Source organism: Herpailurus yagouaroundi, unplaced genomic scaffold (genome assembly GCF_014898765.1).
Source record: "Herpailurus yagouaroundi ecotype Mexico unplaced genomic scaffold, PumYag 184, whole genome shotgun sequence".
NCBI classification, from domain to species: Eukaryota; Metazoa; Chordata; class Mammalia; order Carnivora; family Felidae; genus Herpailurus; species Herpailurus yagouaroundi.
In genome coordinates, this window is record NW_024412415.1 from 9,531,963 (window position 1) to 9,547,968 (window position 16,006).

Consider the following 16,006-nt stretch of genomic DNA (forward strand, 5'->3'; position numbering starts at 1 on the left):
GGCAGAACTTTTATAAAGAAAAGCTGGTATACCTGCTCAAGCACACCCAGTCCACTACGCACATAGTGGTGCACACAGTGGTGGGGGGTCGGGAGGGGGTGGGGGAAGCTTCAAGGTATATTGTCAGTTTGGGTGGATTAAAAGGCAGATGGCACTGTATAGAATCTCTCTGCCGGCTGAGGGGCAGGCAATGGTGTGACCATTTGGCTGCACGTGCTTCTAAGAACTGATCTCATCTTCAGGGAAGTAGTTTAAGCAATACACTTTTTGCTTTCCAAGTCTTTAATTAGGTGCTTCAATTCCTTCAACTGTTCCCTTTTCATTCTAGCTTCTGGCTTGAGTTCATTTTCTTGGATTACTTCTCTTACCTCCACCTTATTTTTATTTCTCAGCTCTTCCCTCAACATGGACTCCCTTTGGTTTCATTCCTTTGTTAAACTAATTCTTTACCAAACTAAGCTTTTACTCCTATTGCATTTAGATCTTTATTCCCAATCTTAGCCACAACTCAAAATGTTTAAGCACTGCCCCATCTCAAATCCATCCTTTTGATCATATCAATGTACAGACATAGCTTCTATCACATAGCTGTGAGACTGAATGACTACCATGTAAGGAAGAATACACATATATATATGAAGGACGATTGAAAATGGAAGCCAGATTAGACTAGGCCAGAAGTGGCTGAACTGTCTTTAAACACAGTAAACACCATGTTCGTCAATTACATGGTCCTTCTAACATTTCATTGCCAATAGCAGCCACTGGGGATGTACACTGAAGGGCATGCGACCATCACTAGTCACCTGGCTCTTAGTATTACTGCAGTCTTCTTTAATTTATATATAACAATTCTTCTGTTAGCAAAATTTATGGATAATTGGACTTCTAATCGTGAACTATAGTTATTACCTATGTATAGCTCTCTAAAGTTCCACCTTTCCTTATTTCTAGGAAGAAACTTATTCATGTCTATTTTTCCTACAGTACTTACTCACAGAAGGCCTTCATTAAATGAACTGAACTGCCTGTCCCTTGTATATAAATTACTTGTTTCCCTCCTTCACGAACTCCCCTTCTTCCTGCACAATACCTTCTTTATCTTGTGCACTCCAACTCTACACTGCATCTTCTTACTCCAATAAATGAGATCCCTTCCAAACAAGGTAAGTTCAAAATGTTTTTTTTTTTTTTTTTTTTTTGCAACTCATCGAAGTTTATTATGGCCATTAATTACACAAACACACCGGCGATCGGTCATTTTTTTTTTTTAATTTTTATTTATTTATCTATTTATTTATTTTTTAAATGTTTTTAACTTGTACCTAGTTTTATGAAATTACCAGTTCCCACTGCTCAACTTGCAAGGCCAAAAGCTGTGTTATAAGAACTTGTAACAATATTATAAGACAATTCACATTAAGAATCACAATGATAATAAAAACATGGATGGAGATGAGAGCTTAATCAAACCAGTACTACAAAAATGCAAACATTTCTTATTTGAAAGACTTTACATTATAGAAATTAATAATGATGATGTTGAGGATAACTATAGCATCTTTCTTAGTAGCTTTAAAGAAAAGAAAAACTATTTCATACCAGGTCTCAAGAAACTTGTCAGTATCTGGCTTTGGCTCCAGTGTTAGACGTTTTTCCAGCTCAAAGCTGTGGATAGAACGTAACTTCCGCACCAATGGAACATCTCTGTCTGGCTGAGTAATCTCTGAGCGGACACGAATCGGTGAACCAAGGCTTGGAGCATTCAGAATACCATTTACTTGACCATGGCTGTTCTCTTCCTCAGTAGCAGCCTAGACAAAATATAAAAGAAAATAATGAAAAACATTCAGGTGACTATGTATAGGAATCAACTGACGTCTTTCAAAATAATATAAGCAAATGCTTGCGATGTGTTTTCAGGAATCAGGATATTTTGGATAGTTGACATCACTAAACGCTCGTCTATTAACCTTTTATAAAATGAATATTCTTAATTTATTCTCAGTTTCAGTATTATTTTAGTTTTTTATGTTTTGGGTACAAAAATAAACAGTCTAAAAATGTTTAACCACCTTAGCTTTTTGTATGATATCTTACAAGATGCTTGCAGGTCTCCATTCCACTAAAGTAAAAATAAAACCTGGAAAGGACATTTTCTTCGAGCCACAGGTGGTCTCACAAGAGGTAGGAGAGGCTGCCAAGCATGAATATCCCCTGTTGCTCCTTCTCTAAAAACCAAATGAATAACCAAACAACAATAAGAAAACTTGGAGCTAGAACAATAAAGAGCTAAGTAGAGCAGCAGGTTGAATATGACACAGCTCAGAGTAGTGGGGCTGCCTAAGGACAGATGCCCACAGCAGCACACTTGCCAAGGAAATTAAGCTTGACCCCAGTAGTAGGGTAGGAGAGGTAGGTCTGGTATGTTTAAAGATGCCCAACTGGTCTGCTGGCTACCAGCAGAAGCAGAAGACAATCTTCTCCGAAGTAAGACTTCTTCTGAAGTAAGGTCTACAGGACTGCCATCAATTATTAATCAAACACATGGGAAGGAATGCCACCACGACTAACAGAAATAATAATTTTTAGAAAAATATTTAAAACTCCCAAAGACATCAGATATTAAACTTGTTAAAATACAGGATATACAGGGGGGAGAGTTAAGATGGTGGAGAAGTAGGGGACCCTGGGCTTTCTTTGTCCCTAAACACAGCTGTATTGAGGTCAGATTTTTTGGAACACCCAGGAAATAGATCTGCAGAGCAACAGAAGGATCTCCACAGTTGGAGGGAAACAGCTTGGTAGATGTGAGGTGCATGGATGTGAATTGGGGAAGAGAAAAACAGTGGAGCCACAGACAAGAGGAAACCATTTCTGTGCAGAGACAAAAGGGAGGGAAAGAGAGAAGGGTTAAGAAAGTGCAACATCAAGTTAGCACAAGAGGAAAAGCTCTTTGGACCATGAACTGGGGAGCGAGAAATACTGCGCAACCCAGTTTTGTTTTGCAAATAGCTTTTGGAGCTCTCACTCCAAGGTTTTGGAAGTATGTGTCTTTCTCCTGAGCAGAGCTGTAGACACACTCCTGGGGAGAAGGGAGCTGGCCCTGGAGTGCATACTGTAGTGTAGACATCTCCAGGGTACACTGGAAGAGAACAGTCCCCTTCCTGGAGTACTTCTGGAAGAGGGTTTATTGCCTCACCAAGGACAAAAGACCCTGCAGGTGATGGCCAAACCCTTTCATCAGCAGGGTGGAAAGGTTCTACTCTGGAGGAGGGGAGTGGATCTGCACTATGCCAGGTCCTTTAAGATTTGGGGTTTTGAATCCCAACTGTGCACCAAGGAGAAGGTGCAGGATACTTGTGGCTCAGGGCAAGGTGACTGCCCTCACTATTCTGTAAGGGCTACTCAATAGTGGTGGTTGGGATCCCCAGTCTGGGGATCAAAGCCTGGGGTGATGCCATTTTTCCCCCAACACAACACAGTGGGACTTCAGAGAGGAGCACAGTGGCCCCCAGTGGAGTTGGGACCTGCTTACACCATACTCTGCCCCTCCGTGCCTGGCAACTGCTTATCTATTGGAAGCAAGATGGAATCTGAGCTAATGCAGCCAGCCTTTCCTCCAGACCAGCACAGCCAAGCACCCCTCAAGCACCAAAGACAACTCATTTTTAGTTTTTTTCTCCTTTTCTCTTTTTTCTTTTGGAATCAGGCTCATAGTTTCTGGTTTACTTTTTGTCATTTCCTTTTATCTTTTTTTTTTTTTTTTGAATCAGGCTTTTAAATTTTCTTTTTCCTTCTTTTCTTTTTTCTTCTGTTTCCCCCCCCCCCCCCTTCTTTTTCTGTGCAATCAGCTTTATAGTTTTTTGTTCCCTCTCTTTTTCTCTTTTTATGGAATCAGGCTTCGCCATCCCGGGGGGGGCCCCCCCCCGCCAGCCTTTTCCTTTCTTCCTAGGGTTACTTCAACAAAAAAATCAAAGCACACCTGGTTGAAGTTCCATACACTCCACCACTACAAGCAAGGAGGAGTTTTGTAAAGGACTGACCATTGGGAAAGAGCAGCCAAAATGCAACAGCAGAGGGCACACAGCATACACCAGAAACACTTCCTGGACTGACAGGCCCTGGACAGGATATGACTCCTTTTTAATACAGTAGTATTCTCAGGTGTAGGAAACATAACAAGCTTTTAAAACATGCAAAGGACAGAAACTTAGCCAAAATGACAAGATGAAGGAATTCCCCCCAAAAGAAAGGTCAAGAAGAAATCACAGCCAGGGACCGGCTCAAAACAGATATAAGCAATATATCTGAACAAGAATTTAGAACAACAGTCATAACTACTATCTGGGCTTGAAAAAGGCACAGAAGACACCAGAGAAACCCTTGCTGCAGAGATCAAAGACCTAAGAACTAGTCAGGATGAATTAAAAAATGCTATAACTGAACTGCAAAATAAACTAGATACAGGGACAGCAAGAATTAAAGAAGCAGAGAATAGGTGAAACAGAAGAAAAAATTATGGAAAATCATGACACTGACAAAAAGAAGAAAAGAAAATTGCTAGATGACAAGGGGAGGCTTAGAAAACTAACTGATTACAAGAAACGAAACAATATTCATATCAAAGGAGTCCCAGAAAAAGAAAAGCGAGGAAAAGGGGAGAAGGTTTATTTGAACAAATTATAGCAGAGAACTTCCCTAATCTGGGGAAGGAAACAGGCATCCAAGTCCAAGAGGCACAGAGAACTCACTTCAAAGTCAACAAAAACAGGTCAACATCACAATGTATCATAGTGAAATTTGCAAAATACAAGGATAAAGAGAAAATTCTGAAAGTAGCTATGGACAAAAGGTCCTAGCCTACAAGGGTAGATACATAAGGTTAGCAGACCTGTCCACTGAAACTTGGCAGGCCAGAAGGGAGTGGCAGGACATATTCAATGTGCTGAACAGGAAAAATATGCAGGCAAGAATCCTTTATCCAGCAAGGCTGTCATTCAGAATAAAAGGAGAGAAAAAGACTTTCCCAGACAAACAAAAAAACTAAAGGAGTGTGTGACCACTAAACCATTTCTGCAAGAAATTTTAAGGGGGACTCTCTGAGGGGAAAAAAAAGGGCCAAAGCAGCTAAGACTACAAAGGACCAGAGAATATCATCAGAAACACCAAACTGACAGATATCACAATGGCACTAAATTCTTATCTTTCAATAATCATTCTGAATATAAATGAAATGCTCCAATCAAAAGACACAGGGTATCAGAATGGATTAAAAAACAAGATCCATCTATATTCTGCCTACAATAGACTCATTTTAGACCATAGGACACCCACAGACTGAAAGTGAGGGGATGGAGAACATCTATCATGCTAATGGAGGTCAAAAGGAACCTGGAGTAGCCATGTATCAGACAAACTAGATTTTAAAACAAGGACTGTAACAAGAGATGAAGAAGAGCATTATGTCATAATTAGGGGTCTATACATCATGAAGACCCAACAATTGTAAATATTTAATGCCCCTAACTTGAGAGCACCCACATATATAAGTTGATTAATCACAAACATAAAAAAACTCATTAATAACAATACCATAATACTAGGAAACTTTAATACCCCACTTGCAACAGACAGATCATCTAAGCAGAAAATCAACAAGGAAACAATGGCTTTGAATGACATACTGGACCAGATGGGCTTAATAGATATATTCAGAACATTTCATCCTAAAGTAGCAGAATACACATTCTTCTCAAGTGCACATGGAACATTTTCCAGAATAGATCACATGCTGGGTCACAAATCAGCCCTCAAGAGGTACAAAAAGGTCCATATCATACCATGCATATGTACCACAAGAAAAAATTTGGAAAGCCCTCAAATACATGGAGGTTAAAGAACATCCTACTGAAGAAAGAATGGGTTAACCAGGAAATTAAAGAAGAAATTAAAAATTACATGAAAGCAAATGAAAACACAATAGTCCAAACCCTTTCAGATGCAGCAAAGGCAGTCCTAAGAGGAAAATACATTGCAATTTAGGCCTATCTCAAGAAGTAAGAACAGTCCCAAATACACAATCTAAACTTACACCTAAAGGAGCTAGAAAATGAGCAGCAAATAAAGCCCAAAGCCAGCAGAAGAAGGGAAATAATAAAGATTAGAGCAGAAATAAACAATATAGAAACAAACAAACAAACAAAAACCCCAGTAGAACAGTGTCTACCCCTGTAGGTTAAGGTCCATTTGTCCCTAGCTGTTTTCAGAAAAACAGTAGAACACATCAATAAATCTAAGAGCTGGTTTTTTGCAAGAATAAAAATTGATAAACCCCTAGCTAGACTTACAAAAAGAAAGAGAGAGAGAGAGAGAGAGAGAGAGAGGATCCAAATAGATAAAATCATGAAGGAAAGAGGAGAGATCATGGGACACCTGGGTGGCTCAATTGGATAAGCATCCAACTTCAGCTGAGGTCATGATCTCATGGTTCGCAAGTTTGAGCCCCATACTGGTGTCTCTGCTGTCAGCACAGAGCCCGCTTTGGATCCTCTGTCCTCCTTCCACTCTGCCCCTCCCTGGCTTGTGCATGTGTGCACTCTTTCTCAAAAAAACTAAATAAACATTAAAAAAAAAGAAAGAAAGAGATCACAACCAACACCACAGAAATATAAACAATTATAAGAGAATACTATGAAAAATTATATGCCAACAAACTGGACAATCTGGAAGAAATGTACAAATTCCTGGACACTCACACACTACCAAAACTCAAACAGGAAAAAATAGAAAATTTGAAGAGGCCCATAAGCAAAGAAATTGAATCAGTTATCAAAAATCTCCGAACAAAGTCCTGGGCCAGATGGCTTCCCAGGGAAATTCTACCAGACATTTAAAGAAGAGTTAATAACGGGGCGCCTGGGTGGCTCAGTCGGTTAAGCGGCCAACTTCGGCTCAGGTCATGTCTCGCGGTCCGTGAGTTCGAGCCCCGCATCAGGTTCTGTGCTGACAGCTCAGAGCCTGGAGCCTGTTTCAGATTCTCTGTCTCCCTCTCTCTGATCCTCCCCCGTTCATGCTTTGTCTCTCTCTGTCTCAAAAATAAATAAATGTTAAAAAAAAAAATTTAAAAAAAAGAAGAGTTAATACCTATTCTTCTAAACTAATCCTAAATATAGAAATGGAAAGAAAGCTTCCAAACTCATTCTATGAAGCCAGCATTACCTTGATTCCAAAACCAGACAAAGACCCACTAAAAAGGAGAATTACAGGCCAATATCCCCAATGAACCTAGATGCAAAAATTCTCAATAACATAAATGTACTAGCAAATCAAATTCAACAGTACATTAGAAGAATTATTAACCATGATTAATTGGGACTTATTCCTGGGCTGCAAGGCTGGTTCAATATGCTATGCCACATTTACAAAACAAAAGATAAGAACCATATGATCCTTTATAGGTGCAGAAAAAGCATTGGGCAAAATCCAGCATCCTTTCTTGATAAAGACCATCAAGAAAGCAGAGATAGAAGGAACATACCTCAACATCATAAAAGCCATATATGAAGCTAATATCATCCTTAATGGGGAAAAACTGAGAGCTTTACTCCTAAAGTCAGAAACACGACAGAGATGTACACTCTCACCACTGTTGTTCAACATAGTACTAGAAGTCCTAGCCTCAGCAATCAGACAACAAAAAGAAATAAACAGCATCCAAACTGGCAAAGAAGAAGTCAAAACTTTCACTCTTCGCAAATAACATGATACTCTACATGGAAACTGCCAAAGACTCCACCAAAAAATTGCTAGAACTGATACATGAATTCAGCAAAGTCACAGGATATAAAATCAATCATACAGAAATTGGTTGTATTTCTATACACCAATAATGAAACAACAGAAAGAGAAATCAAGGAATTGATCCCATTTACAATTGCACCAAAAACCATAAAGTACCCAGGAATAAGCCTAACCAAAGAGGTAAAAGATCTGTACACCGAAAAGTACACAAAGCTTATAAAAGAAATTGAAGACACAAAGAAAGGAAAAAAGATTCCATGTTCATGGATTTAAAGAACAAATATTGTTAAAATGTCTATACTACCCAAAGCAATCTAACACTCACTGTAATTCCTATCAAAATAACACCAGCATTCTTCACAGAGCTAGAACAAACAATCCCAAAATTTGCCTGGAACCAGAGAAGACCCCAGATAGCCAGAGCAATCCTGAAAAAGAAAACCAAAGCTAGAGGCATCACAATTGCAGACTTCAAGATGTATTACAAAGCGGTAATCTAGACAGTATGGTACTGGCACAAAAACAGACACAAAGATCAATGCAACAGAATACAGAACCCAGAAATTTACCCACAAATGTAAGGCCAACCTATCTTGAACAAAGGAGGAAAGAGTATCCAATGGAAAAAAAGACAGTCTCTTCAGCACATGATGCTGGGAAAACTGGACAGCGACATGCAGAAAAATGAAACTGGACCACTTTCTTACACCATACAGAAAAATAAATTCAACATGAATGAAAGACCTAACTGTGAGACAGGAAACCATCAAAATTCTACAGGAGAAAATAGGAAGCAACCTCTTTGACCTAGGCTACAGCAACTTCTTGACATGTCTTCAGGGGTGAGGGAAATAAAAGCAAAAATGAACTACTGGCACCTCATCAAGATAAAAACCTTCTGTATAATGAAGGGAAACAATCAATAAAACTAAAAGGCAACCAATGGGATGGGAGGAGATGTTTGCAAATGACATACTGGATAAAAGGTTAGTATCCAAAATCTATGAAGAACTTACCAAACTCAACACTCAAAAAACAAATAACCCAGTAAAGAAATGGGCAGAAGACATGAATAGACACATTTCCAAAGAAGACATCCAGGTGGCCAACAGACACATGAAAAGATGCTCAAAATCACTCATCATCAGGGAAATACAAACCAAACCACAAGGAGATAACACCCCTCACACCTGTCAGAATGGCTAAAATTAACAACTCAGGCAACAACAGATGTTGACAAGGATGCAGAGAAAGGGGAACCCTCTTGCACTGTTGGTGGGAATGCAAACTGGTGCAGCCACTCTGGAAAACAGTATGGAGGGGTTCCTCAAAAAATTACAAATAGAACTACCCTATGACCCAGAAATTGCACTAGTAGGTATTTATCCAAAGGATACAAAAATGCTGATTTGAAGGGGCACATGCACCCAGTGTTTACAGCCGCACTATCAACAATAGCCAAATTATGGAAAGAGTACAAACGTCCACTGACTGATGAATGGATAAGAAGATGGAAAGAACCCAAATGTCCACTGAGTGATGAATGGATACAGAAGATGTGGTGTATATATACAATGAAATACTATTTGGTGCTCAAAAAGAATGAAATCTTGCCATTTTCAAGAACATGGATGAAACTAGAGTACATTATGCTAAGCAAAATAAATCAGAGAAATGATTTCACTCATATGTGTAATTTGAGAAACTTAACAGATGAACATAGGGGATGGGAAGAAAAAATGAGATAAAAACAGAGAGGGAGGCAAACCATAAGAGACTCTTAAATACAGAGAACTGAGGGTTGCTGGAGGGGAGGTGGGTAGGTGGATGGGCTAAATGGGTGATGGGCATAAAAGAGGGCACTTGTCTGAATGAAAACTGGTTGTCATATCAAAGTGATGAATCACGGGGTTCTATTCCTGAAACCAATAGCACAGTGTATGTTAATTAACTTGAATTTAAATAAATTAATTTTTTAAAAAGAAACAGGATATATAACAGTTATACCTAAAATGTTTAAATAAATAAAGGTCATTATCACAAATATCAACAAGGGATTATTTGGAATTAGCTGATGAATTTAATATTAAACATTCAATCAACAAGTTAAACATCAAATTAACCAGGAAAAGCCAAAGTTTTTAATCAGTGAACTAGAAGACATAGCAAAAGAAATTACCTAGAATGAAGCACAACAAGATGAGAAGGAAAATATGAAAAAAGATGTTAAGAGATTATATAACAGAATAAAAAGGCATAATATATGTTTAATCGGAGTCCCAGAATGAGAGAACAGAGAGAATGAATTAGTGGCAATATTTTGCTAGGGAATGGCTGTACATGTCTTAGAAATGATACAAAATTATGAATCAAAGACTCAGGAAACAACATATCCCAACCAGGATAAATAAAAAGAAATATAAGCCTAGACACACTGTAGTTAAAATGTACAACACCAAAGACAAAGAGAAAAGCTAAAAAGTCGCCAGGGAGCAAAGACGGGGGAGAGGGAATGGATCATATAACAAAGAAAAAAAAATCCAGAATAACAGACTTTTGAAATTCAATACAGAAGCCAGAGGAAAAATAACTGTCAATCAAAAACTTTGAAGCTAGCATAAACTCTCTTCAAAAATTGAGGCTAGGGGCGCCTGGGTGGCTCAGTCGGTTAAGCGTCCGACTTCGGCTCAGGTCATGATCTCACGGTCCATGAGTTCGAGCCCCGCGTCAGGCTCTGTGCTGACAGCTCAGAGCCTGGAGCCTATTTCTGATTCTGTGTCTCCCTCTCTCTCTGACTCTCCCCTGTTCATGCTCTGTCTCTCTCTGTCTCAAAAATAAATAAAACGTTAAAAAAAAATTGAGGCTAAAATAAATACATTAACAAGTAAAAATTGAAAGTCTTTCCAAAAGATCTGAACTAAAGGAACTTCTAATGGAAATACTTCAGAAAGAAAGAAGGTGAGTCCAGGACTTCCAAAAATGTAAGGAAATGGTAAATATCTTTGAAAAATCCACATAAACACTACTGCTATAAAAGAACAGTAACACTAATAATCTAATTTGAGTAATGTTTTTGGAAAGGAAAGAATTAAAAAATAGAAGAGAACTAAATACAGATTAAATAGTGACAATGGGTGAAAGAAATTACAGTATGTTCTATGTCAAATGCCATTTCATACTCTCATATACACAGATACCCCTGTGGGCTGGCAACTAAGAATGTTACTAGAGATTTTTATTTTATTACTTTTTTACCATTTCTTTATTTTTTGACAGAGAGAGAGAGAGAGAGAGACAGATGGGGGATGTCCCCCAGATGTCTCTTGTCCCACAGACAGGCCAAGCTCCTCACAATTGATCATGGAAAATTCTTTTCAAGATATACTTCATAAAGCATGACTAGCCAATTTTCTATCAGTTATGTTAATAGGTATGAGCCCAAAGTCTCATTTCACACCTATACATTTAACTTCTATTCCAAATAAACCTTTATAAAAACATAAGAAGCACCAGAAACTAACTGGTTCATAATTCACTGCCCCTCCATTCCCATTAATCTTCATTTTATCTTCTATGAACTGGAAAGGACAAGGAACAGTAAAGGCAAAAAGAAATTTGGGGATAATATGCCCCAAGATTATTAAAAATTAACCATTTAATTCAGAAATCTGTACCTCTCCCCATACTTACAAGTAGTCCTGCTTACAATCCTAAGGAAGAAAAAATCATGTCGATTATTCAACATCCACTATGTCACCTCATGATCAGTTCAATGTTTTCCATTCCCAACCCGCATTTCCCCACCTCCACTTGAGGCAATTTTCAGAATGGGTACTCCTAGTTCCCTAGGTCCACACTAAAGAAGGAGCCCAGAGTTTTGTCATATTATTTAGAAAGACTATTACTTCTTTTCTATAGATGTCTCTTCTTTTAGTCTCTGTGTCTGGTTATTTTTTAAAAATCCCTTCATCTTTTTCACAAAATACAAGATGAAGATTAATGTTTAGCATCTATACCTGAGTGCTACGGGAAAAATTAGCCAAGATGTTGCAATTACAAATATATAAATCACTAGCAATACAATGTTCTACTTCTCAAAGTTAAGAATCATGATACTTAGCTACATTAACAGAAGAAAACCATTAAGCACATAGAAAGATATTCTTCCTATACAAGAAATACTAACCTTACAAATCCCAAGCTTTATCTTGTTCCTGTTGGCATCCATCTCTTCCCAGACATCCTTCTCCTGGGGACGTGGGTGCCCCAAAGATCCAGGCAATTTATCTGGTGACACACCAACAGGGATGCCATTCTCCCCATCACTAAGCTGTTCATCTGGAAACACCTCATCTGTATTTTCTCGAAGCAAGTCTCCTGGGATGGGAGTGGCATTGGCAATTCTAAAAGTGTGGAGTGAAAAAAAGGTAGAACTTAAAAACACCAGAATCAAAAGTTACTCTAAGATTATCCTACATTTTGTTTCTGGACTTAAATCAGGAAGTCTGTACATGAGTAAAAGAGTAATACAAAACAAAACCAAAACCTCAGAAACTTAGGTCATGCCAATTGTACAAAATAAAACTGCTTCTGATCAGTAGAATTTTCAGGCTGATCTAAAAAAAGAAATGTTAACAATAACTCACTGATTCAACAATTATTGCTCTATTTTCTAATAAGTCCCTGTCAATTGTAGTATTTTCTATTCTTTACCCATTTTTTTCATTTAGGGAATAACAAAAACTATAAGCAGAAAAATATTAAGTGTCATAACGATATAAGCAGGTATGTGATCACTTGTATTTTTTAAATAGTGTAAAATGTACCTAGCCTTCTGCATTTACAGACTTTTTACTAAGTATCTACTATATGGAAGGCTCTAGGGAAATGAGAAAGGAAATTCTTGCCCTCTGGGTGAAACTGGAAATTCTTTAATTATACAGTTCTGCATGAACTGAACATGAACAAAATTTTAAAAATATTGACACCTGTCAATATATTTCTTTCTAAGTAATTTCATGTCCTATTTATATGGCTGGTCATCTCTCCCTTAGACCGCTGGCCCATGAGGGGGCTTTTCTAGTTCTTAGTTATCACTCATTAAGTGTTCAGATCCTTGTATGCTCTTATGTTCTAGAACTATGCTCTGTATACTAGTTTGTATTTTATTTTTGTTTGTTTTTTTTTTTTTAGTAGGCTTCACACCTAGCACAGAACCCAATGTGGGTCTTGAACTCATGACCCTAAGTTCAAGACCTGAGCTGAGATCAAGAGTCAGATGCTTAACCAACTGTGCCACCCAGGTGCCCAGTTTGTTTTGTTTTTAAATATTGCCGACTGAACACAATATTTACCACACAGTGAAACCTTTTCTTAGAAGTGATCTGGAATGTCTAAAAATAGAAAAAACAGTCTTCACTAGACTAACTATACTGACACATACAATCAATATGAGTGGTAAAATAGGCATCTTCTTAGTGAACCACTCCAAGGGTGACAACGCTCTGGTCCAGGTACTGTCAATATGAAATGCTGTGAGAACAAAGATGAGTCATTTTTCAGGGACTTGTTCTACCTAAGTTGACCTTCGCTACCACCTCTCCCTACTAGGGCCAATAGGAGAAGATGAATCTCTTTATCAATATGTTATAGATATGTAATTAGAAAAGCACTGATAATAGCTCTCAGGAAAAAAATAGCTCTCAGGCCTGTAAAGTGGTTCTTATAGTTCTGACATTGGGAACACAATGAAAAAGGTAGTTTGGCCTAAAATAGTTCATATTAAGGGATTTATGATAAAAATAAAGTTCAAAAGTAAATAAAGTTCATAAAGCTCATAAACTGGTTACTAAAACATTTTTCAGATATAAGTTCAATATACTGATTGATGCTAGACATTACAACAGACACTAACATATATGTGCTACATGGCAATCCAAATGTTTATTAAAAGAATTCCCTGTATTCTCGAGGACAGAGAATGGCAAAAGAATCAATATTTGAATTCAGGAAGATCGGTCTACTAGCCCCACAATTTTTTTCCATTTTACATCTCTCAGTTTTCTTCCAATCCTTTCTTCCCTATGCCTAGCTACTATTCCACAGCTTCTTTCCAACCCCCCAACTCCTTGGCATTTCCTTCTCCACTCCTGAGGAAACAAAGTACATCTCCACCTACAAACTGCTTCTAATTTTATTCTATCCCAGTTTCCCTCTTTTCTCATATGCTGCGGTCTAATTCCACACACTTCAAGGGGCTCTCACATCTTTCCCACACGGGCTCTCCTGCACATGACTTAGGTTCCTCTCTGCATTTATTCCCCATTTTTAACCCTTACACAATTCTATTTTCCTCATTCTCCCATAGCTCTGATCCAAATCTGGAGTTTGCGATATGGAAAGAAATTCCTTCCCAGAAAAATCGTATTTCCTTCAGGAGTTGAATGAATGCAAAAGTATATGTAAGAGAATTATTAGCACATTAGCACATTGTGTGTGTTTGTGTTTGTGGACAAGGTATAAATTATAGAAACATTAAGGAAAAAAAAGTAAGGACATGTATGGAAGAATTGGACAGATGTCAAGAAAAGTACTAAGAACAGATATCTTTTTCACACTTCCTTCCCCATAATCTAAGGCAGGCATTAGCCAACTAGGGCTGTGGGCCAAATCTGGCCAGCTCACCTATTTTTGTAAGTCAAGTGTATGGCATGGGTCATGCTCATTCATTTACATATTGTCTGTGGCTACTTTAGCACTATAATGGCAGTGGTAGTGGCGACAGAGACAGCACAGCTCACAGATATTTATCTGGCCTTAATAGATAAGGTTTGCTGAAAAATCAGTACTTTAATTCAGAGGTCAGCAAATTCAGTCACTTCTTAACGGGCCAGATAAATGGTAGGCTTGTAGGCACAATACTTTTCGGGCAAGATTCACTGATGGATGCTAAAACTTGTGGGAGAAAGTACAATGAAAAACAAGTTTTGGGGTGCCTGGATGACTGAGTTGATTGAGCATTCAACTTCAGCTCAGGTCATGATCTCACAGTTCATGAGTTTGAGCCCTACATCAGGTTCGCTGCTGTCAGTATGGAGCCCATTTCAGACCCTCTGTACTCCTCCCTCTCTGCCCTTTCCCTGCCTGCATTCTCTCTCTTAAAAAAAATTTTTTTTTAAATAAAATAAATTTTTAAAAAAGTTTATTTGAATGGTCTCAAAACATCTTCCCATAAAATAATTACTTACAAAGGGAAAAATAGTAACTTCACAGTGGAAAAACCTAACATCACCCTAACCAGATTAACAACATTAATACCACCAGTAATAAGACATACTGACATCATGTACCTCCTTACTTAATACCCATAATTTCCCTCTGATTTTAGCTTTAAATGTAAAAAATGAGTAGTCTGATAGTGTTCTAAGTTTCCAGGAGGAAGGGCCTTTGACATTTTTGTTTTTTGTTGGAAAGTTCTAGTTCTAATGCAGTGTGATCAGGCAGTATAATATTTCTGCTTTATGGAACTATAAAGCATATAAGGTTTCTTGATGACCTAATAACTGATCAATTTTTATTAATGTTCCAGGGGCATTTGAGCAGAAGGCACGATCTCTATCTTCAGGATGTAGAGCTAAAAAAATATGCAATAAGATCTCCAATTACTCATGTGTTTCTAGCTATGCCTCCCTGAATCTCTTCTAGTTGTTGCTTCCTAAAGGTGACTGCTGGGATTCTGGAGACTAAATATTATGTATTTATTATGTCCCATTTGTGAATTGCAGCATTAAGCATTAAAAAAAGCATTCCATCTTCGTAACTTTTTTTTTTTTTTTTTTTTTGCTTTTTTTGCTTGAATTCTAGACTCTCTGATATCAGGATCATTATTCTCTTCTTAGGGCTCCCATTTTTGGGGTTTTTCTTTGTTCATCCTTTCTGAAATATTTTTTAGGTCTCTTGTACATAGCATATGTATTTAGCTATGTAAACCAAACTGAAAATCTTTTCATAGAGGAGTTAAGCCCATGCATATTTATTGCTATGATTGATATGTTTGGCCTCAACTCTGTCACAGTATTTTATAATTATATGTATTTTGTTATATTTCTTTCTCTACAAGATGAATCTTCTTTGTACTCTCATTTAGCCTCTTTCTTTCTTTCTTTCTTTCTTTCTTTCTTTCTTTCTTTCTTTCTTTCTTTCT

The 16,006-nt window shown here is 37.8% G+C and overlaps 1 protein-coding gene across 6 annotated transcripts in view; it reads right to left on the reverse strand.

The window, feature by feature from the left end:
- The window catches only part of TTBK2 (tau tubulin kinase 2), a 161,175-nt gene that overhangs the window by 25,516 nt on the left and 119,653 nt on the right, over positions 1–16,006 (reverse strand). For all 6 annotated transcript variants that reach the window (XM_040492418.1, XM_040492419.1, XM_040492422.1 and 3 more), the window contains 2 exons: positions 11,990–12,206; positions 1,603–1,814 (listed from right to left, as the gene is read on the reverse strand). In XM_040492418.1, coding sequence (XP_040348352.1) covers positions 1,603–1,814; positions 11,990–12,206 — 429 coding nt within the window. The remainder of the gene's footprint in view (positions 1–1,602; positions 1,815–11,989; positions 12,207–16,006) is intronic.